Source organism: Octodon degus, unplaced genomic scaffold (genome assembly GCF_000260255.1).
Source record: "Octodon degus isolate 3935 unplaced genomic scaffold, OctDeg1.0 scaffold00031, whole genome shotgun sequence".
NCBI classification, from domain to species: Eukaryota; Metazoa; Chordata; class Mammalia; order Rodentia; family Octodontidae; genus Octodon; species Octodon degus.
In genome coordinates, this window is record NW_004524607.1 from 17224183 (window position 1) to 17247725 (window position 23543).

At 49.1% G+C, this 23543-nt stretch overlaps 1 protein-coding gene and 2 pseudogenes across 3 annotated transcripts in view; 1 reads left to right on the forward strand and 2 right to left on the reverse strand.

Moving 5' to 3' along the window:
• The window catches only part of Tecpr1 (tectonin beta-propeller repeat containing 1), a 52856-nt gene extending 38729 nt beyond the window's left edge, over nucleotides 1-14127 (reverse strand). For all 3 annotated transcript variants that reach the window (XM_023713486.1, XM_004629706.2, XM_023713485.1), the window contains exons 1-9: nucleotides 14042-14127; nucleotides 8779-9014; nucleotides 7969-8151; nucleotides 7615-7737; nucleotides 7065-7190; nucleotides 5125-5299; nucleotides 4938-5038; nucleotides 2780-2881; nucleotides 1612-1757 (exon numbers count right to left, since the gene is read on the reverse strand). In XM_023713486.1, the coding sequence (XP_023569254.1) occupies nucleotides 1612-1757; nucleotides 2780-2881; nucleotides 4938-5038; nucleotides 5125-5299; nucleotides 7065-7190; nucleotides 7615-7737; nucleotides 7969-8151; nucleotides 8779-9003 (1181 nt within the window). In that variant the 5' untranslated portion in view covers nucleotides 9004-9014; nucleotides 14042-14127. The remainder of the gene's footprint in view (nucleotides 1-1611; nucleotides 1758-2779; nucleotides 2882-4937; nucleotides 5039-5124; nucleotides 5300-7064; nucleotides 7191-7614; nucleotides 7738-7968; nucleotides 8152-8778; nucleotides 9015-14041) is intronic.
• Nucleotides 14128-17372: 3245 nt separating this feature from the next.
• LOC101570771 lies at nucleotides 17373-19848 on the forward strand (annotated as a pseudogene).
• Nucleotides 19849-21858: 2010 nt separating this feature from the next.
• On the reverse strand, nucleotides 21859-23480 carry LOC101571170 (annotated as a pseudogene).
• Between the last annotated feature and the right edge of the window lie 63 nt (nucleotides 23481-23543).

Genomic DNA, 23543 nt, shown 5'->3' on the forward strand with positions numbered 1-23543 from the left:
TATGTTTGGTTTTTTTTTTAGAACTGGGGATTGAACTCAGGACCTTGCGCTTGCCAGGCAAGTGCTTATTCTGCTGAGCTATCTCCCCAGCCCCTGAAAGATATTTTTAAATTTATTTCAGATGGGAGGCTCTTGTGATGTGCAAATATTTTTCTTTTTTTGTGGTACCAGGGATCGAACTTGGGACCTTGCACTTGCCAGGCATGCACTTACGCCACTGAGCTATATCCCTAGCCCTGCAAATATTTTCTCCATTGCGGGGGTTACCTCTTCATTCATTCTCTCCATAGTGTCCTTTGAGTCACAAGGGCTTTTGTTTGTTTTGCTTTTGTATTTTTTTGCACTGAGCTGCAACCACCATCCTTTTCATTTATTTATTCTTACTTTGACACATGGTTTTGCTAAACTTCCCAGCCTGGCCTCCTCCTGCCTTAGCCTCCTGAGTCATGGGAATCATGAGCAGGCATTACTATACCTGACCCCCAAATACCTAATTTTGATGAAGTTCAATTATCTGTGTAGCTGTTCCTTGACTTATAATTGGAATGTGGTCTGATCAACCCATTATAAATTGAAGTTCAAGTTTTTCTTTTCTTTTTGGTACTGGGGATCAAACTCAGGACCTTGCACTTACCAAGCAGACACTTATGCCACTGAGCTATCTCCCCAGCTCCAATAAACTGAAAATATTGTAAGATAACACTACAGTTAAAAGCCAGGCATAGTGGTACATACCTGTAATCCCACCACTCTGACTGAAAATTTGAACCAAGCCCAGACAATTTAGCAACTTAGCAAGACCCTGTCTCAAAATTTTAAAAAAGGGCTAAGGATGCAGTTCAGTTTAAAAGCCCTGAATTCAACCCCCTAGTACTACACACACACACACACACACACACACACACACACAAAGCACTTAACATACTTAATCTACTAATCATTTCAGTTCTGCCTGACCTACCTTACACATGCTTAGAACACTCACACCATGTCACGGGTGGGCAAAATCATCCATCGTGAACAGTATCTTATAAAAGTATTGAGTGTCTCAAACAATTTAATACTGTACTGAAAGTGACAGTGCCTTTAGTGTCATAGCTGAGAAACCACTGCCAACTCCAAGGACAAGACGTAGCACCAGTACTTTTTGCAGCCTATCAGCTGATCCCAATGTGACAACCACCAGTGAAGGAGACTGAAGCTCAGGTAGAGATGCCAGCCAAGCTTAGGGGGCAGAGGGGAGAAGACCAGGGACTGGTGAGGCCTCAGAGGAGACATTCCTAGTCAGAGTTCACAGCTCTGGGCACTCCCACAGTAGCAATGAAGTGTCCCCAGCTTGAATGATTGGTCACCTTCCTATGGCCTTATGGCTGGATCATAGCCAGGACTTTCCCACATTCTTTGGCCCGAGGACCCCAAAGTATGGTTCTCAGAACTGCAGTGTCCCAGCTTCTGAGGACACCTCCGCTCAGTTCCCTGGCTGCCTCCACAGGTACCGCTGCAGCACTGGGGACTCCTGTGGGCTTGGGAACTGACAAGGGCCGGCACCCTGTTGAGGCCAGACAGCCTGTCTCCCTCACAACTACTCTGTGCCCTGCTGCCCCAGGTCACCTGAGGAGGCTTGAGGAGCTGCCAGAGTGTGACCGGTCACTCTCTCGGCCTGCGACGATGGCCTTCCATGTCTTCCCACTGAGTTCACTGGGTGTGACACCCTGTCGGAAGTACACAGCTCGCTCCTCAGAGCCGATGCCCCAGACCTGGATCAGAGAGAGGTGCTGCTCAGGAAAAGCTGGTGCACACCTGGGGCTCCTGAGTGTTACTGGGGGTACAGGAGGAGCACAGGCAGCCGGCAGGGCTGAAGGCTAACTGCAAACCCAGGAGGAGCGCCCCTATGCCATGCAGTGGGGTATAGGCGTGTGTGCCGAGAGAAGTCAGTGCCTCAGAAACAGGGACTCAGGCCTGGCTTCTGATGCCAGGCAACTCAGGGCAAGGTTTAGAGGATGAAGTGGGTGGGTGGACAGTGCACTGGGCTATAAGGTCCACATGTGGCCCTGTCTTGCCAGTGGGTTCTGGTGGGAAGCTATTCCCCGAAGGAACATCTACGCTCCAGGCACAGAGCACCGGGGATGTCACCATCATAGCAAGGGGCTGTGCCCTTCAAGACTGGACAGGATCCAAACCCCAATATTCAGTTCAGGACACTGAGGCAGCCACAACAGTGCAACTGCAGACACTCATGAAACAGGACTTCCAGAGCGCCTTTACAAAGCAGCAAGGACAATTAGGCTAAGTGTATTCTAATTGAGGGGGAGTACTTTGAGGGGCTTAAGGGCAACGTGTCTTTTACTGTAATAAATTTTTAAATTTAAATATACATGATATCTTTAGACAGGGTCTCATTATGTAGTTCAGGCTGGCGGGCTCAAATGTAGCCTAGGCTGGCCTTGAACTCACAGCAATCCTCCTGTCTCAGCCTCCCAAGTGCTGGGATTGCAGGTGTGCACCACCATACCTGGTGCTACCTGGTAGTTTCTGATCATGATTCGCACGTCTCTGACACCTTCCAGTCTGCAGGTATGGTCCCTCCCCCCAGCAGACCTGTATTCACTATTCTGAGTTAGTTCCCTTAGGAAAACACCCAGGGAGAAGTGGAGACCACAGACCCTGGCAGGAGCAGTTGGCTGGGTGCTCTCAAAGTCAGGGACCCCCTGCCACTGGGAAGGGACAGCAGATGCCGAGTGGACACACTGCACTGGGAGCCCTGGGACCACACGCCCACCTGGTCATTTAGCCCCACGTTCACCATCGTCATCTCCCCAACCATCTCGATCCAGCTAGTGCCACACGGATTGTGCGAGTTCACGCCTCTTCGGAACCACACCTGGAAAAACCAGAAAAGAACACATTGCCCTGGAGGCCACAGAGACAGGGCTTTTTTCTTCTTCTTCTTCTTCCTTTTTAATGATTGTCTGCTACACTGAGGATAAAACTCTAGAGCCTTCACACTGAGCTACATCCCCAGTCCTTTATTTTATGTTTCTATTTTGAGACAGGATCTTGCTAAGCCCCTAACCTGCCCAGACTGGGTCTGAATTTGCAACCCTCCTGCCTCAGCCTCCCAGAGGGGTGGGATTACAAGTGGGCATCGCCATGCCCAGCTAATAGGTGGCTTTCTTGGGGATCAGAAAGAACAAATGAATAATAATACGCAGCTCACCCTGGAAGTGGGCAGGGCTGTACATGCCCATTTTCTCACATCCCTACCTGTGCCCCAGATGAGTCACTTGCCCTCAGCCGTGTCTGTCCCTAACCCCATAGGTGGAAAAGACCAGTTTCTTTATTCTTGTTGTTCTCTCTGTGAGACAACAGCCTTAGTGTGGTTCTCTAGGAAAACTATGAATTCATTATTAGAATAAATGACCTGTTTGGGCTCTATAATGTGTCACAGAATTCTCTGCTATGTCAATTTGTAAGACTACACACCAGCCAACTAAATTTTCCCCAGGCCTGCCTGTGGCCACAAGGCTCACCTGCTGGTCCTGCCTGGCTCCCTCCTGTCCCCCCAAGGCTGTTTCTACTCATTTTGGAGGGTGGGCTGCACTGGGCCCCCTGAGATGCTGGTGAATCACTCATGCTGAATATCTAAGGTGTGCTGCATGAGGGGTCAGTTACAAGAGAAAACACTCAGATCTCTTATATACATTTCTAGAAAGCTGAGCATTATGGTATCGTGCACCTGGAGTCCCAGCTACTCAGGAGGCTGAGGCAAGAGGATTGCTTACGCCTGGGAAGGTAAGACCATCCTGAACAACACTAGGCCTCATCTCAAAAAAAAGTCTACAGCGTCTCCTACACCCAAAGTGAACACATCAAATATTTGAAAACTGAGCAAACATACACGCAAATCAAACTTTTACTTATTTAAGCTTAAGGGACAGACATATTATTATAAGAGGGGCTTGGCAGTCACTGGCCCTGGGAAGTGGGGTTCCTGGGACACACTGGGGGGACAATGCGATCTATAGCTTGTCAGGCTGGATGTAGCCTGAGGCTTTGGGGCCATGGGCGCTGGTGGCACAGACTCAGATGTGCGGGCATCCCTTCGGGGGTGCCAGGGAACTCCCTGACATGAGATTAGAGGCAAATCAGGAGAGCAGCCTGGAATTGGTTAATCCTATTGGATCTGCTTCTGAAGATACAGCAATGCAAAGCGCGGCTTACTCTGGAAGGCTGAGGCAGGAAGATCCCAAGTTCAAGCCCAGTCTGGACAATTTAGCAAAACTTTATCCCAAAATTTATTTTTTTAAAGTATTGTTTTAATATTCATTTATTTTTATTTATTACATTTATTTATTGTGTGTGTGTGGCCAGCTCAGCCCACCAGGGGGCGGGTCTGGCTGGCATGTGGTGTTGGGGATCGAACCGCGGTCCCTGTGCTTTGCCAAGCTTGTTTCAAGTAGGTGCTTTAGACCACTGAGCCATCTCTCCAGCCCCTATCCCAAAATTTAAAAAAAAGTTTTTTTTAAAAAAGTTACAACAGAGATAGGAGTGTAGTTCAGTGTGGAACTTCTGGGTTCAATCACTAGCAACACACACACACACACACACACACACACACACACACACACACAGTTAAACGTAAGCTCTGGATAGGAAAAAGGAGAGGCATTTAATTGAGAGTCTCAGCAAATTAGCATCTGATTACCTGAAATGTCTGGCCTAGCACAGCTGCTCCGCAATTTGGTACTTGGGTGTGAGGCAGGAGAGAACCCAGGGCACCAAATGTCCTGGATATGGGTGCTGATTGCAATAGCCCATAAGCTCATGGTGCTTGGTGGGTGCCAGATTTACTAAAAATGTGTTCACACAACTCTCACGAGAACAGAACATTAAGTGGCAGCCCAGAGCCACCCCCAGGCCTCACATCCGCATCTTACCTTCCGGTCCTTGGTGACAGCCCAGACCACGCTCACTCCAGCAGAGACGTGCATGATCCCGTTCTCAGACCCCGGAGGCTCCACTATAGACCACGAACTACCTGGCAGCCCCCCAAACCCCAGGAAGCTCCATCAGCCAAGATGCTGGGGGGTGGCTTCACACCTCCCCCAGGACAGGATCACCCACCTTTGGGGTTGTTCCTGTTGATTCCTTCCCGGACCAAGGCCTGCCCCTCCCAGAGGGTGACCCACAGGAGGTCGTGGGGTCCACAGCTGATTTGGACAGCTTCCCCAGGTGTGTCCACCAGAGACCAGGATGAACCTTCTGGGTTGGAGTGGCTGACGTCCTCCCTGTACCATACCTTGGAACCAAAAGAAGGGTGTGACACCTTTGTGGCCTACTGGAACATCTGCACAGCTGTGCATGGGGGGGTGTCCTCTGGGTAACCCAGTGTGCAGATCACTCCCAGCCCTCATCTGTCCCATTTGCCTGGGGCTACAAGGACCCCATCCACTGGACCAGCAGGTGCAATTCCAGTCTCCTGCAGAGGTTCCCAGGGCGCCCGTGTGTCCTGCTCCCCCTAGTGGTGAGGGGTCTATAGGACACCCATCTCTAAGGGCGGAGTGGTGGGGGTGGGGCAGGAAAACCCCGAGCTACATTCATACCAACGTCAAACATGTCCACTTCTCTCGCTTTTTAACCTGCATATCTAAGACTGCGCCATGCTCTCAAATCATCCAGGCTCTGGCTCATTTCATCAGGAAGAGGCTGCCCAGTCCAGGCAGGGCTGGTGACCCACTCGAGAATCTTCAGACTGGGAGTCCCGGCACCCTATTCTGCCAACCCACCGCTGCCATGGGCCTGGTCAGGCCTGGAAGCCTCTTTCCTGGTATCAGGAAGCTTCATGATACACTGTCTCCTTGGACCCTGGTGGCCTTTTATGGACCGCAGGAGTGGTGCTGGCACTCGGAGAAGACAACACTACTGGGGCCTGTGCTCCCCTCTGCATCCAGGTGCACAAGGCTCCTTGACAGGGGACTCGGTCCTGGGCCAGCTCCCTTAGCCTGCTGGCCCCTGCTGCCACCCCTCAGCATGGCACAGAGGGAGCAGCTGTGGTTAACCTGAGCCCAAGCTGGGCGGGGCCCTGGAAGTGAGCCTGCTAAAAATAACCTGCCACAACAAGCTTGAAACCCACAGCAGACTTGTGGTCGATTGCTGGTAGGAGCTACCGAGCAATTGAAAAGCAAGGTTGGGTCCCCTGAGCTGCTGCTGCTGCCACCAGGCATAGTTTCATTCCTTTTTAAAGAGTTCACAGAGAAAAGGATCTTTTCTCTCTAAACATCCACACACACCATCCATCCATCCACATGCTCAACACTTGTCTATCTCTCTACCCACATAACCATCTTACCTATGCACCATCCATGCATAAAGCCACCACCCACCATCCACCCACCCACACACCCAACACCTGGCTATCTATCCACCCACACATCCATCTGCCTACCCATGTCCATGCATACACCCACCATCCATCCATCCATCCATCCATCCACACACGTAACACCTATCCATCTAACACCCCTACCCATCCATCCGTCCACACACCATCCATCTGCCTATATATCCATCACCTATTCATCCATCCATGCAGCAACCATCCCCCCACACGCCCATCTGTCCAACACACCCCTCCCAACCATCTACCCATCCACCACCTGTCTAACTGCTCCCCACCCCGAACCCTTGCACAATGCTCCTGGACACTATGGGAGGCACCAGCAAAGAGTGGACTGGGAGCCCAGAATCTGCCTAAGGAGACAGTCTGGATGGCACCTGAGCCTGGGGTGTCCAGAAGAGGCAGGCCAGGAATAGCCACGGAGTGGGGATCAGAGGCTTCTGGGAGGACTGGGACCCAGGGGCCTGCAGGTCAGGACACAGGAGGGGGCCTATGGGGAGCCTGGTAAGATGCTGCCTCCCAGGAAGTCCCCACCTCAGGGACAGGAGGCACAGAGGTCTACAGATAGCCTTGTTCCCTGCACCAGGGACACCCTTTCCTGCCTGGCCTATGGCTGGGCTGCCTCCCTTGCTTCTTTGTACCTGGGGCTTAGGGACGGTGGCCTTACCTTTCCCTGCAGGGACACAGCCCACACTGACAAGCGGCCCACGGGTTCCTCAGTGATCTCCCACCCACCCACAGAGAGGTCATTGAAGGGATCAGGCAGATCCTTAAGGTCATCCTTTGAGGGGATCTGAAATGAGAAGGCAACAAACAGTGACTGTCGTGACCTGGTAACTACCTGGCCAGACACCCACACTGTGCGCCTCAGTTGGGGCTGGGCCCACACTGCTTGACCTCAAGAAGAAGGAGGGACAGGAAGGAGCCTAGACCTGGGACTGCTCTGCATTACCTTCTCTATCAGCCACCAGGCTCGGGCACTGGCCTGGAGTAACCAAGTGGCAGGAAGATGAGCCATGGGTTCTTGGCTCTGGGTTCCTAAGACTGACTACTAGGACTCTATTCTTTGGAGCCCTGGGCCCCAGGCAGAGCCCAGGCACTGCACCAGGAACACAAATAGGCTGAGTGAGGGCCTAAGACCCCCTCTCTCTGGAAGCCACAGGAGTACAACTTAAAAACCAGGTCTCGGCAGGCACAGTGTCCCCTGAGGCACAGACCTTGGCCCAGGCATCCCGGGACTTGTATCTCCTGTATCGGATCCACTTCCGCCGCCGCACACACGAGTTCCACCTCTTGTCTCTCGTGTAGGTGGCGGGGAAGTCGATGGCATAGGTCCACCCCTGAAATGCCAAGGACGGGACTCCGTAAGGCTCTGGGGGGAGAGATTTGAAAATGGGAAAAAGAGGGAGGAGGGCGTCGGGAGTTGGACAGCAGGACCTGAATGTGCGACCCCACAGCAAGCAGAAGTCGGACCCGACAGGGCACTGCTAGGGCCAGCCACACCAGGGCACAGGCTGAGCCCAAGATGACCCTCCCTCAGGATAGACAAGGTGGGTACCAAGTTTACCTACCCCTTTCTCAGTGGGTTCTCCTCCAAAATTCTCATCCACATACCAGTCCGACTCCCACTCCCAGTATGGGGACGGCAGCGCCACCCCATCCAGCGGCCGGTGCTGGAGCCCACTCACGTCACTCCATGGCCAGCGGTCACTTGGCAGGAGCTTCTCACAGAAGCCACCCATGGGGTTCCAGCGCTGGGACCAGGACAGAGAGCGGGCATTAAGTCTGAGTCTGCCAGGAGGGGGCTCAGGCTGGCAGGGTCTCTCAGGCCCCTCCCAGCATCAAAGATTCCAGGTCACCTCACCAAGAGCCAGTGCAAACCAGACATGGTAGCATAGGCCCTAATCCCAGCATTCTGGGAGGCTGAGACAAGAGGATTACAAGGTCATGCCAAGCCTGGAAAACTCAGTGAGTTCGTGAAACCCTGACTCAAAATAAAAATTTTTAAAAAGGGCTGGGGAAGTATCTTAGTGCAAAGGCCCTGGATTCATTTCTTAGTACAGCAAAGACAAAAAGAGAGAGAAAAAAAATCCAGAGCATTAACACAGCCCCAAAGGATAGAAAACCACCCACAGCCACAGAGCTGCAAGAGGGGCAGGCAGTGGCAGGAAGCCTCGAGCAACCTGGACTCCTGGCCAGCCGCAGCCCATACCCACAGACCCTTTGCCAGTCTGGTCTGGTGAAGACACAACCTGGGCTCCAGCCCCCCTGAATGCTGTGCCAGCGCTGCGGGGAGGCTGGGCCTCTCTTCTGTTCTCCTGTTCATCTGAACCCAGCCAGGCTCCGATCGCTTTAGCATCCACCCACAAGTGGGCTGCTACCTGGTTCTCATAGGCCTCCTCTCGGCAGCGGATGGAAACATCACTGGCGCACATGTACAGGTAGACCTGGTTGTCGCAGGCGATGCCCCAGCAGCACTGAGTGGCTGCGCTGACCCGCTTGAACTCCAGCTGGGTGTCCTTGCACAGCTCCCAGTACTGGCCAGCCGTGGACAGGGTGTAGACCCTGCCGAAGAGGTCCACAGCCCACAGCACAGACGCAGGCATGGCGCTGGCAGCTGGAGGGAAATCGGAGGCAAGGGGGAGGAGGGTCAGTGTCCCGGTCTCCAGCCTGGGGACACTGTTGGGGGGCACTTGGGAAACCTTTGCTGTGACTCTCATGCCACAGCTGGCAAAATAAAGTCCCGAGAGAAGCAGGTCATTACCCCATAGAGAAGCAGAGCCTGGCTTGCAGTGTAAACAGCTTCTTTCTTTCTTTCTATCTATCTTTCTTTCTTTCTTTCTTTCTTTCTTTCTTTCTTTCTTTCTTTCTTTTTGCCTTTCTTTCCTCATCATTTATTTATTTATTTATTTATTTTTTAGGGCTGGGGGTTGAACCCAGGGCCTTCATGCTGAGCTACATTCCCAGCCCTTTGAAAAATTTTGAGACAAAGTCTCAGTAAGTTACTAGATTTTCTAGGCTGGGTTTAAACCTGCCAACCTCCTGCCTCAGTCTCCCAGTACACACAGATTATAGGTGAGTGTCCCCAGACCAGGCCCCTTCCTTCATATTATGGAGATTTTAAATTTTGCAAACATAAAAAAGTACAGCACCAAAAAAAAAAAAAGGTAACATATGTATTTACCTCCTCAAATTGAATGCTCATTATCCTGTTATAGTTCCTTCAGATCTTTCTTTTCAAAAATATACCTGAAAGCCAATAAATTTATTTGACTAAATCAGCAGGAGCCACGTTACTATGGGAGCTCCAGGACACAAAGGTCCCTCTTTACTACCTTCCCCCCTCCAGAGTCTCTCTTGTCATTTTCTGTTCCTTCCTCCTCTTTGTGGCCAAGCTGCCACTGTCCGTCCCATGCCCAGGGCTGACACTGCTATTTCCTACGACAAATTGTGGAGACCTGGCTCCTGGTAGAAATCAGCTTCCCACTATGGCAGGGCCACATGGCCAGACCCAAGCAGTGGGACACTACGACGTGGGCAGGGGAGTCACGAGAAGAAGCTGGGCCAGACAGGGTGGCTACCAGACCCAACAAGGGAACACTGCCTTCAGGCCATGAGAAAGGACAGTCAGGCCTCCAGATAGGACACCGTGCTGGTTTCTGGTTTGGAAACCAAAGCTACCAGGTGAACTTAGGTGCCTCTAGGCTGGGATGCCACAGGCAAAATAAGTTCTCCTTTGGAACAGAGTGAGTCTGACAACCACCAAGAAAAATGCGGCTGAGGAGGAAGTGATGAGGAGGAATAAGGAACAGGAAGACAGGAAGCAGAACAGAAGCCAAGTTCTGGGAGACTCTCATGATAAGAAAGTAGAGAATGGGGCTAGGGAGACAGCTCAGCAGAATAAGCACTTGTCTGGTAAGTGCTGGGTCCTGAGTCCAATCCTTGGTACCACAAAAAAAAAAAAAAAGAAAAAAAGAAAAAAAATAGAAAATGGGCAGAGGGGACAGCTCAGTGGCCCCAGCGCCCGCCTGGCACACACGAAGACCTGAGTTCAATCCCTAGTACCACATACCATGCGGGCCCCAGAACCCTGGAAATGCGGCTGACCACGGAAACCAGACATGGTAGTGCATGCCTGTAATCCCAGCACTAGGGAGGCTGAGACAGGAGGATGACTAAGAATTTGATCCACATAGTGAGATCCTGTATCAAATAAATAAATATTTTTTGTTTTTGTTTTTATTTTTTTGTTTTTGGCGGAACCGGGGATTGAACTCAGGCCCTTGCACTTGCCAGGGAAGCACTTATTCTACCAAGCCATCTCCCCAGCCCCATAAATAAATAATTAAAAAAAATTTTTAAAAAGAATTAGAGAAGGCAACAGGGGGGAGAATAAAAAGACATCCTCTCATAACTGCTGCCCGCCCCCCAAACCTCAGGGGCTAGCTTGCCCATCAGACATCTAGAAAATGGGATCTATGTTCAGGGGCCTAAGGCAAGACCCTGGTGGCCCCCAACTACCCTGTCCTCCATGGTTGCTCAGTCCTGAGGGTCGTTCTGGCACCTTCACAGTGACCAAGAATGCTGAGTGTCCCAGATTCACACTGCCAGAATTTGGCATGTTTTGGTACCACCAAAGCTAACTAATCTCTGTTTGCCTTAATTTCCTTTTGCATAGAAATCAGAAAGGGCTAGGTGTGGTGGTGCATGCCTGTAATGCCAACACTCTGGGAGGTTGAGGCAGGAGGATTACAAATTCAACTCCAGTCTAGGAAAATTGGCAAGACCTTATCTCAGGCTGCTCACGATCTCAGCACTTCGGAGGCTAAAGCAAAAAGATTTTGCTGCAAGTTCAAGGCCAGCCTGGGCCACAAAGTGAGTTCAAGGCTAGCCTGAACTGTACTGCAAGACCCTGTCTCAAAAAGACACAACCAACCAAGCAAGCAAACAAACAAAAAAATACTAACTCGAAATAAAAAATAAAAAGGGCTGAGGGATATAGATCAGTAGAATGGCCCTAGGCTACATTTCTAATAACCTCTCCATTGGAAAAGAAAAAATGGACTAGTGAGCTAATTACCTTGTGAGAATTAAATGAGGTAATGCTGATAAGCATTATTCAGTATTCGTCAAGAACTGAATGAGTGGGACCAAAGTCATTTTATTACTTGTCACATGTTACCACACTCTGCCATTTATCTCTCATGTCTAAAAAGCAAAATCAAGTTCCTTTCTGGTCACTGAGTCTCGAGCGTCTTGTCTCACAGCAGTGCTATACATAGAGGATGCTCAAGTAGTGTTTGATGATAACCACCTCCACCCACATCCAACGTGCCAAGAGTCCCTGAGCCTAAACAGAAACACCCGTCCAGGAAAGGGAGATCGAAACTGCACATTAGTGGAAATGTAAGGCACAACTGTGGGCAGATATGGGATAGGGCACTGAAGTGTCAACAGTGTCATGAATAAGATGGGGACTACAGGGGTGGGTGCTTCGTGTATAATTCTAATCTGGCACTTCAAGTGTGACTCACTCATGCAATTGCCTAGCACAAATATGGCCCTGGGTTTGACCTCCAGCACAGAGAGAGACAGAGACAGAGACAGAGACAGAGACAGAGACAGAGAGAGAGAGAGAGAGAGAGAGAGAGATCCATATCAAAATTATAAATTAATCCAAGATAGCTCATAATTCAGTCAGGTTCAGTCTAAGGTTGAACTCAAATAATGGAGCCCCTTGATTTGTGCTTGATACTTTTCATTCACATAAATGACTAAGCATTAATTTCATTCCAGACATAACTGAACCTCCTGGGCAGTTAGGAAGCATGCTGGTAGAGAAAGGACGCGTGGAGGTTGCGTTTACAAACTCCTTTTGTGGACCCAGACACCTGTTACTGCCCAGGAAAAGGTGCCAAGGAGTTCATATTTTTGGCCAGCCACTAGGATGTACCCCAACCCTTTACAGGCCTTGTTGTCCAACCAACCTGTCCTGGGGCACTGGGCCACCAGACTGTTGGAAAAGGGCATGGAGCATGATGTGTTGTGGTTCTGCATCCAGGGATTTCTTTGCCTTGTACAAGTGAAGGGATGGAGGGAACAGCTTCCAAAGAAGCAACTGCTAATTCACCAAGATTTTCTACAGAATGATTCTGAATTGGATGTTCAGTCACTCTGTTTTACTTATTTATTTCTGTATTTTAGGGAAGGGTCTACAAGGTGTTCAATTTCACTACTAGATTGGGCTCATAATGAACCACCTGTTTACAGCCTCCCAAGAGCTGGGATTATAGGTGTGCACCACCACGCCCAGTCTCCAGTCACTCTGTTTTAAAAAGTCCTACTCAGGTTTGATGGTGCAGGCCCATAATCTCAGCAATCTGAGAGGCTAAAGCAGGAAGACTGAAAGTTGAGGCCCATCCTGGCCAGGGTAGAGAGACTGTCACAAAATGAAACATTTTTTAAAAGGGCTAGGCAGGGGCTGGTGAGATGGCTCAGTGGTCTAAAGCACCTACTTAGAACAAGCTTAGCAAAGCACAGGGACCACAGTTCAATCCCCCAGCACCACATGCCAGCGAGCCCCGCCCCTTGGTGGGCTGAGCTGGCCACACACACACATAAATAAATAAATTAATTACTAAATTTAAAAAAAGGGCTAGGCATACTACATAGCTTAAGGCCACCATGAATTACAGAGTGAGACTGTGTCTGAAAAGGGGATGGGGGCTGCTCAACACCTTTCAAGCCACCTGCCTTTCTGCATTAGTTTGCTCACAGATCCCAGAGACCAAACAGTACTCAGAGACAACGGGAGTAGAGGCAGCGAGGGGACAGGCAGCACGGCACAAGAAAGCTTCCCATGCATGCATTTCCTCTGAGTCTGCCTTAGGACTCCTCCCTGAAAGATTACTAAGGTAGTGCGTTTGCTGTTGGTTGCAGGATTGCCTGAAATCTACAACTGGGACCAAGGGAGACAGCAGGGGTTGAGGGACGACAGGACTTGCATCGCAGTTGAGTCCTTTTCCGTAAGAAACAGAAGGGGACTCGCTGCCCTCAGGACCCGGATGCAGAAGCGGAGCTGAGGATGTGGACTTGGAGCCCGCAGGTGAGAAGGGACAGGTCCGGGTGTCGGGAACCGCGGGGTTTCTGTCCAGCCTTACCAGGCAGGAGGTGCCCTGAGTCAGCCTGGTTTGCACCCCAGTTCCCGCACTGGGCGACAGGTGGGCCCCTGCCCGGCCACCAGTGGCATAAATCGGAGAACAAGGCCCTGACCATCTGCCGACGCTAATCCCAGCACAAGCAGATTTGCATCCACGTCTGCCTAAGAAGAAAGCCCCAACAACTCCATACTCTAAAGCCCTGGGGGTGCGGCGATCGACCTCTCCAATCACTCCAATCCAAGAGTTGGGGCGTCATCAGAGCCTGGTGCTCGGTTGGTCGGTCCGCGTTCCGAGGGGGAGAGGGCGCGGCTCCCACCAGCAGCGCTGGACTGAGCCCAGGTAGCGTCCCTCCCTTCCTCTCCCCCAGGTCCGGGCAAACATAGCAAGTAGAGGGGCGCCACTGCCCAAACCTTCCTAGGAGAGCAAGTGCGCCAGTCGCCACGTTCCTGTGGCAGCTGCGGAAAGGGCACCACGAAGCACTCACCTGGACCTGCGCCGCCCGGCCGGGGTGGCGCGAGATGCTGCTCTTCAGGGTTAGCGGGTTTGGCCCTCTATAGCCGCAGGCGAGAAGGCGGGCCGGAAGTGGGGCTTAGCCCCTCGCCCATTGGCCAGTGCTGTCATGACGTAACGATATGGGACATGCAATTGGCTGCTGTCTAGACGCTTTGGGGGGCGCTAGATTTTGCACCCGCCCACTTCCGGGGTCGCGCCAGGTGGAGCTGCAGAGGTTGGATCTACGGAGTTCCTAGCGCTTTCTGGCAAGAAACCCAGCGCTGACCATTTACTGTCTCCGGGACCTAACTGCCGGAGCGAAGCTGGAGATGTGGACACGGGGCCCACAGGCGAGAAGGGGCAGATTGGAGTGTCGGGCAATGCAGGCTGCTTGGACGGGAGGAGCGCCCGCGTGTGGCCCCGGGAGGCCACCCAGAGGCCCAGGGAAATGGCAGGTAAACAGGTGTCTTTGTAGATTCCGACGGGTTGAGAGGTAACCCTCACTAAAACTTCACTTCTAGTTGAGTGTGGTGGCTCAAGCCCGTAATCCCAGCACCCTGGAGGCTGAGACAGGAGGATCACAAGTTTGAGCCCAGTCTGGGCAATCTAATTGCGACTCAGTGAAACCCTGTCTCAAAACTGAAAACAAAAAAGAAGTTTAAAGGAGCTGGAGATGTAGCTTTGTGCGAAGGCCTGGGTTGAACCCCAAGTACTGCAAAAATGTTTCTTAAATCTTGGAAGGAATCTGTAATATTGTGACTGGCATGGCATGGTGTCAATAATAGTCGGTGTAGTGCTCAATCTCTTTTCTGTTACCAATGACAACACAGCCCAGTCTGTTCTAATGATACTAGTAATGTGGGCGAGCTCCTTGCTGCCAGCACCGATGTAAGCGCTTTCCAACCACCTTGTCATGCCATCCTCCCAACCCAAAGAGGTGGGTGTTGGTGGTGTTCCCATGTCACAGCTGAGGTCACAGGCTGAGTGACTCCTACAGTGGGTGATGACCCCCAGGGATTTACACCCACTGCATCTGCCCTGGAAGGAGAGCAGCCAGGCTAGGATGGAGAAGGGGGGCGGAGAGTTGGGGGTGATACCTGCTGAAAGGCCGGGCACAGCTGACACAGAGGCTAAAACTGTCACCCAGATCTTGTTTCCCTTCTGCTGGAATTTGTAGCTGAAATGGTGGGTGATCTTCAGGCCATTGAGGATGAGCTCTCGGTGGAGACAGTGGGACTGTCCCTGTCCTCTTTTCACTTCCGGTCCTTGAGCTGAGTGGTTCTGCTCTGCTGTCCTGTCCCACCAGGATGTGCAGTCTCACCACAGGCTCAAAAGCAACAGGGCAAGCCAAACATCGCAGTGCACACCTGTCAACCCCGCACTCAGGAGGTTGAGGTAGGAAGATCACTATTAGTTTGAGAACAGCTTGGGCTATACGATAAATTCAAGGCCAGCTTGAACTACATGGTGAGACCTTGTCTCAGGAAAAACAAAAAGGAAAGCAACAAGACCAACCAGTCATGGACTGAAACCTCCCACTCTGTGAGCCAAATGAACCTTTCTTCTTTATAAGTTGATTATTTCAGGTATTTGTTACAGTAACGTGTAACACAGCCTTCTGTTTCCTCTTAGTTTTTGCTCCTTTCCGAGGATGTGGATAGGTTCTTTTTCTTGTCATGGCAAGACACCCCACACAGGCTTACTCCAGTGGGGAAAAACAAACCAGAAACCTCATGGTATCCCCAGTGGTATTGTGGCTTCCTGCAACTAACCTTGACTGTAAGCATCCTCCGGAGCTGGCATCATGGACTGAGCCTGGCACCCACCGAAACAGGAGGGTCGGGAGGGCCAAAGGTGACAGTGTCTTAGTCACTTTCTTTGCTGCTGAAACACGTGATGGCTACAACTTAAGGGTGGACAAGTTTATTTTGGTTCATGGGTTTTAGATGTTTCAGTCCATGGTCGGCAGCCTCCAAGTAGGCCATGGCTGGGTGGAAGAGCAGAAGAAAGCTGCTCATGGTGTCGGCAGCCAGGAAGCAGAGAGGGAAGGGAGTAGCTGGGGAGGGAGATAAGCCCAGGCGAGGCACCTGGCGTCTCGCCTCTCCCCAAAACCTCCCCTAAGAGCAAGTTGGCTAAGGTGTGTTCATACTCCAGTCACCTTCCAAAAGCACGTAAGATTCTCTGGAGACATCTGGATCTAAACCATAGTGAGTATTGCCTTGGAGGAAGCCTTGGGTACCCTCAGCAGAAGGAAGGCTACTGCAGAAACTGCAGACAGGAGACCTGGGTTCCATTGTCCATGACACTTTCAGCCATTTCTCCTCTTTGGCTTCAGTTGCCTCATGAAAAGAGTCATTGAAGCTTGGCACGGTGGTTTATGCCTGTCATCTCAGTACTCTGAGGGGCTGAGACAAGAGGATCTCAAGTTCAAACCCAGCCAGAGCGATAATGAAGGCATTGATTAGGCGCTCTCTATGGCCCCTTGCAGTGTTCATGTGCTAGGACAGAGTTTGATCCTGTGCCTCTTATACCTCCAGGTTTTGCAGAGCTGGCTCCTTACAAGTAGTTCCTGTCCTCACCACTTGGCTGATCCCCATCCAGCCCTCCTTCTGCTTTGTTATGTTAACCTCCTTCATTTCCTGTTTCTTCTCCAGTATGATTTTACTGCTTCTCTGCCAGGCCATACACAGTGGTTTTGATCTCCGGGCCATCCCTTGGGGTCACTCAGGTTCTGAGCCTGGTCCTGTCTGTGGGACAGTGACATCACTTGCCTCCTCACATTCAGCCTTCAAGTCTCAGGTTTCTTACTGAACCTGAGGGAAAGTAGGCCTCAGATGGTGGTGATTTCCGTACTGGGGATTGTACCCAGGGACATTACCACTGAGCTACATCCCAGCCCTTTTAAATTTTGTTTTGAGACAGGGTCCTGATAATTCAGAATTGCCCAGGTGGGACTCAGACTTGTGGTCCTCCTGCCTGAGCCTCCTTCTGTGCTGAGATTACAGGTGTGTGCCATGAAGCCAAGGTTAGGTCTGCATTTTGATCCTCTCCTATTTTGTACATTGTCCACTGTGATCTGTTTACCTGCCTGTCTCCCTAACCACTCCTTGAAAATCTGATGTTTGAAATTCATTTTGGAATTTCCAGGGTTTAATAATTGCTTCACTCATAATTTATGTGAAAAGAATGCATAATCTCCCTATTCCCAGATAACCAGTCAGATGTATTCAGAAATGTTGGGAGGTCTTCAGCCAAAAGCAGAGATTAGCAGAAGTGGTCTGTCTATTCCCCACTGTCCACTCTGTCCCTCATCTCCACTGGCAATGCATGTGACTACCTTGGCCCTGCCCGGTGAGGTGGAAGATGAGGACAGGGCAAATCAGCTAACCGACTATGAAGAGCCTTCAGTCCTGAGGATTCAGGGTGCATGTGCAGAACACAGACTCCTAGATGTGGGTGTAGCCCTGACCTCTGCTGGGACCGATCAGAAAAGTGTTATTTTGCTTCTTCACTTATATCTGTCGTGAATCCAACTGGGCCTTTGACAGGATAGCTTAACTCTGACTCAGGCGAAGTGATAGGACAACAGCGGTCCCAAATGTGTTTTCTGCATGAGTGAGAAGCAGTGTGGAGATACAGAGAAGCCAGGCCATTGCTCCTCATGGGCGCTGTGAGCCTTTTCACTCTCTGCTCTCACTCTGTGCTCCTTACTTCTTTCCCACTTTTTTTTTTTTTTTCCTAAGTAGGTGCTTTATTTATTTATTTTATTTTATTTTTTTTTATTTATTTATTGTGTGTGTGTGTGTGTGGCCAGCTCAGCCCACCAGGGGGCGGGGCTGGCTGGCATGTGGTGCTGGGGGATCGAACCGAGGTCCCTGTGCTTTAGCCAAGCTTGTTCCAAGTAGGTGCTTTAGACTACTGAGCCATCTCGCCAGCCCAAAGGCTAAGTTTTTGTTTTTTTGCCGTACTGGGGATTGAACTTAGGACCTTGCACTTGCCAGGCAAGTACTTATTCTACTGAGCTATCTCTCTAGCCCCTCCCACTTTCAATTAATATAAATCTTCACTCTCTTTTCTGTGTGTCTTGTCCAGTTTTTTCTTCAGGATACCAAGTACCTGGAAGTGATCTGTTCAGGACCTAACAGTAGGTAAAACATCCAGCTTCTAGCAGCCTCTTTGATCTCACCCACGGGGAGGCTGTCCACGCGACAGCTGGACCGGAGGTGGAGGTGTTGGGTGGCTTCGGAGCACATTCGACAGCACGCTGGTTAGCCATGGTTAGATATTTGCTTCCTCTGTGGAGGACACTAATCACAAGCAGTTCTCATATGCCACTTTCACTTATATTCGCTCGTGGTCCTTCCACCTTTGTGCAGCCAGTGAGTCATGTGTCTGGCAGTGAGCCTGATCCTCCCAAGGTGGACCCTGGCCAGTCCTTGCCCTTGGCTTCTTCTACCCCTTGTCCCCACGAGGACCAGGAGTGCCCAGTTCCCTGGCTGACCCTGGCTGTACCCAGCTGTTTGGACTCTGCTAATTAAATCAAGCTCAACATTCTCTTTCTTCCTTGTGACAACTAACATGGTTAGTGAAGCAGATAAAAACATTGTGTCCCTGCCACCCCTTAGCAGAGAAAAGTTCACAGAAATTATTCCCTGAAAAGTGTAGTTGCCCAGATGTGATGGTGCCTGCCTGTAACCCCAGCATTCGGGAGGCTGAGGCAGGAAGATACTAACAATTTTAGACTATCTAGTGAGTTTAAGGCCAGCCTGAACCACATACTGAGATCATATCTGAAAAAAAAAAAAAAAAAAGGAGGGATGCAGGAGAGGTAGCTACTGCCTCAGCTGCCTCAGGACAGTACCTGAGCTGTCATACCTGTTCAGTAACTGTGGAAGACTACATCAAAATAGAGAAAACTGGAGGGAGGAGCTGTGGATTTCTACATAAGGGTAGACATAAAACTCCAGGTCAAGGGGAACCATGAAGAAAATCATGCTAGAAAGTGGAGAGGAAGGGGTTCCTAGTACTGCAGTTTGAGAAATTTCTCTATTAAAAGAACTTTGTTAAAATAAAAAGAACTTCATAATCCAAATATAGTCAGTCTTCAGGATGTGCTTATGCAGGATTCCAGATTATGTCTCATTTTTTAATTCCTTTCCATGGATCTCAAGAAATATTTGGATTCTATTCCTCCTGGGAAGTTTGTGGATTCATCACTTGGTAAGTGTTATTTGCACCAGATCCTTCAGGGTATTGTCTTTTGTCACTTTAGTAGAGTTCTTCATGAGACTTAAAACCTCAAAATCCGTTAATTAATGACAAAAGAATGAACAATTAAACTGGCTGACTTTGGCTTCGCTAGAGCTTCTGGGATATCTGTTAGAGTACATACACACGAGGTGGTAACATTCTGGTGTTACATAGATCCCCAGAAGTGCTGCGTGCTCAGCTCGTTACTGTACTCCAGTTGACACTGGAGTAGAGGCACCATTTTTACAGAATTGGCAACTAAGAAACCACATTTCCATGGGGATTCAGAAGCTGATCAACTCTTCAGCATTTTCAGAGCTTTAGGCACTCCCAGCAATGAAAGATGGCCAGAAGTAGAATCTTTACAGGACCGTAAGAGTACAGTTCCCAAGTGGAAACCACGAAGCCAGGCACCCCATGTCAAAAACTTGATGAAAATGGCTTGGATTTGCTCTCAAAAGATATTAGGCTGCTAAATCAATTTCTGGCAAAATGGCACTGAATCATCCATATTTTGATGATTTGGACAATCAGGCTCAGAAGATGTAGGTTTCTGACAAAAGTTTCCACACATTATAATCCAGAAGGAATAGTTGTTTGTTTATTTGTTGATTATGTATTTGATATAGGGTCTCACTATGTAGCTCAGACTCCTAGGGATCCTCCTGTTTTCACCCTCCCTAGCCACCACGCCCTGTCTTGTGGCCAGCTCAGAGCACCCAGGGGCAGGACCCCGGTCCATATGCTTGCTTAGGCAGGCAATTAAACTGCTAAGTTGTCTTCCCAGCCCTTAGTTATGTCTTTATGATTAATTCTCATTTTGTCTTCTGCATTTTTCTTCTTGGTAGGGAAACTGAAACTGTACTTCCGTTTCAATTTCAGAAGTATGACTTACAAATGTAAATATTGTTGTTCTACATAAATTTAAATATAATTCTGTATATGTGTGACAAAAAAAAGTAATTTGAAGTTTACATGTGGGTCTAGATTCTTACATCTAAATGCAATTGACAGTGTTCTGCAGTGAAGATGTGATTTTTTTTTTTTTTTCCATTTATGTATTTGGTCTCGGGTCTCACTATGCAGCTCAGACTCCTAGTGACCCTCCTGTTTTCAGCCTCCCCAGCGCTGGGGTTACAGGCGTGCGCCACCATGCCCAGACTCGTTCACCAGCTCAGTGTGCCTCAGGGGTAGGGCTAGCACAGCATGGGGCACCAGAAATCAAGCCTTGGTCCCTGTGCTTGAAAAAGCAGGCGCTTAGTCCTTTGAGCTATCATGCCCGCCCTTTTTTTTTTTTTTTTTTTTTCCTGGTGTCTTGAATCAAACTCAGGACCTTGTGCTTGCCAGGTAGGCACCGTACCACTGAGCTATATCCTCGGCCCCAAGATGTGATGTTTGATCTCTAAAGAAGAATACCGAGGATTGAAACCACAAAACCTCTGTGGCCTAAATATAGAAAAACCATTGGGCCAAACCAGAAGTCAAGGGTGCTCACTCGTGCCTGAGAAAAGTTAGGCCCGGCCTGACTGTGAAAAGTCATGCAAATGTGGCAAAGGGAGCGTTCACTTGACAGACGTCTGCAGATGCTTCCTGCGCATTGAGCGACTCGTGAGTCCTGTTGCTTGTTCACATCTGCAAAGAGCAGGACTACTGATAAGGCCAGTGGTGAGGTACAAGGGTCAGGAACGGAAGAAGTAAAGCATGGGTAATTTTTTTTTTTTTTTAATCTTAGCTTTCCTTTTTATTTCCTCAAAGACTGGTGGACAAATACAAATACAAGCCGCTCTTCATGTGGCAACCACAGGCCAGTGGATGGGATCAGAAAGAAGCCTGCAGTTGGCGGCGAAGTGCACATAACACTTTCTTCTCTTGCTTGAGAAAAGAAAAATAAATGAATAAAATAAACTTAGAATTTCATCAGCACATACTGCCCTGTGACACATGTTCAGACAAAATTATTATTATTTTTATTAATAGGACAGTTTTGATAGTCAATACATTGTACATTGTTATCTTCCTAGTGGTTATCCATAGTCCAAGAAGCAGACAGGATATCCTGTCCAAACACTGTTAGTACACCTCTTTCTTCTCATTGAGTTAAGCCAAAGTAGCTGTAAATTTATCCTATTTTGTATATATAAATACAAAATGATCTTTCCTTTGTATCTTTTTTTTTAATTTTTATTTTTTTTGTCAGACAAAATTAATATAAAAAAAAATTGTTCAGACCTAACTAGTGGGTGCAAAGAAACTATGTGAACCTATGTATAACCTCTGTTAATGAATAAATGGAAGCAGCCATAATGATGAAAAGACATTCAATCACTAGTTGTGCCTGAAAAGGTGCCATCACAAGAGAAACTGCCTGACCTGGAGGTGCACGCTTGTGACCCCAGCACTCAGGAGTGCCATGAGTTCGAGGCCAGGCTGAACCCTGTCTCCAAAAGACAAAAAAAAAAAAAAAAAAAAAAAAAAAAAAAAAAAAAAAAAAAAAACAAAACAGTGTGCTGCAGAGCAACGCTATATATACACATAATGAAAAAATAAATTGCATGATTAATGCACATTTAATACTAGAAAAATCACAGTTCTCCAAAATTTCTCCATATTATAAAAGCCCTATGCACTCAACTAAAATTTCAGTGATCATAAAGGAATAACTTGTAAATTTCAAGTCTCTTCAGCCAGGAACTGCTTTGGCCATAGATGCTCATTGTCACTTTGAAAACAACAGTAAAAATCTATTCGGATGACCTGCATGCTTAAAAGGTCTGTGCAAGCTACACTGCTCTACATTCTCAGTGACTTGGAAGAAAAATCCTAAAGTCAACTTTTAGTTTTCAGATGGTCAGAGGATTGTGTATTCCAGCAGGTGTTCAAATCTTCTGTATCTTTTTGCCAACATGTACTAGATTTTCCTTCCTGATTTTCTCATCAGTATCAGCTTTGTAATTGGACGCAAAGCAACCGTACACATCTGAGTGGCGGTGTACACTGCAGCACACATTTCCAGAACAACATTCAAAGTGAGGGAGCCCCACTTCCTTTCTGTACATGAGACAGCAGTTTGGGGTTTTTCAGGGGACTTGCTTGGCTCTTCAGACGGCTGCTGGGCTGTGCCTGACACGGAAGCTTATTTCTGCAGGTTCCAGGACTGCTTTGTCTATAGATATACTGTTCACTTGAGAAGATGCTGCAGACTATAATAGCTGCTGATTTGGTACATAGCTTGGCTGCATGGCTGAGGAGGTAGAGTCTAGTGCTGACTGAGCCCCTGGGACACTGCCACCTGCATGCGGAACTGGTAACGATCCAGACTGCGGACTGGAGCTGCAGGTCAGCTTATTCTACCACTACTTCTATCTTGTCTTTGAAGATGTTCTTTTTCTTTTTTGCCTTTTTGAGACGGGGTCTCACTGTGTAATTCAGGCTGGTCTTAAACTCATTCTGTAGCCCAGGCTGGCCTCAAACTCACAATGATCCTCCTGCCTTAACCTCCCCAGTGCTGGGATTACAGGTGTGTGCCACATGCCCAACTTGAAGATGTCCTTTATGCCAAGCACATGCCATTTGGAAAAGGATTTCAAATCTGCAGTTAGTGGAACAAAGCATAGACACTTGGCTGTGATTCCTTTTTTGAGCCATGTTCTTCCAGTATACAACTGGCAGTAGCCTCTGCCTGAGGCACCTACTGCTGGGCTGCCTCCGTGAGTTGGGACAGGTGAGGCCTTGAACTCTGCTCCTTCAGCTGTTTACTGAACTCTTCTGTGTGGCTGCTGGCAAGCCACAGAGAGCACCAGGATTGGCCCGCTTCCCATGGCCCATAGCTGGTTAGTTCCTTTAACACAAATTACTCTCTGGGAAGCAAAATAAAACTTGCCTTCATATCCTTAAAGGAAGGGCTTTACACGTCGGAAGGCAAATGGCTGTCGTGTTTGCTAGGAGGCTGGGGCAGGCCTTGTACTTCTCAGATCTGGTCTTCACCACATGACTGCTCGTGGTTGGCAGGAGTTGAGGCCCTTCTTGTGATGAGAAAATTGCTGCGTGTTCATAACCAAAGTATAATATATATTATGCCTGGTGCTTGCCTAGCATGGGCAAGGAGACCCTGGGTTGGCTGCCAATCCCGGCACTTGGCAAAAACGATTAAGATACTCTATGTATGTGTATCAGTTCTCCAAGATGACTGTAATAATCGTGTATTGGAAATATATCCTAATTTTTTAAAACTCTGTACTTTTTGG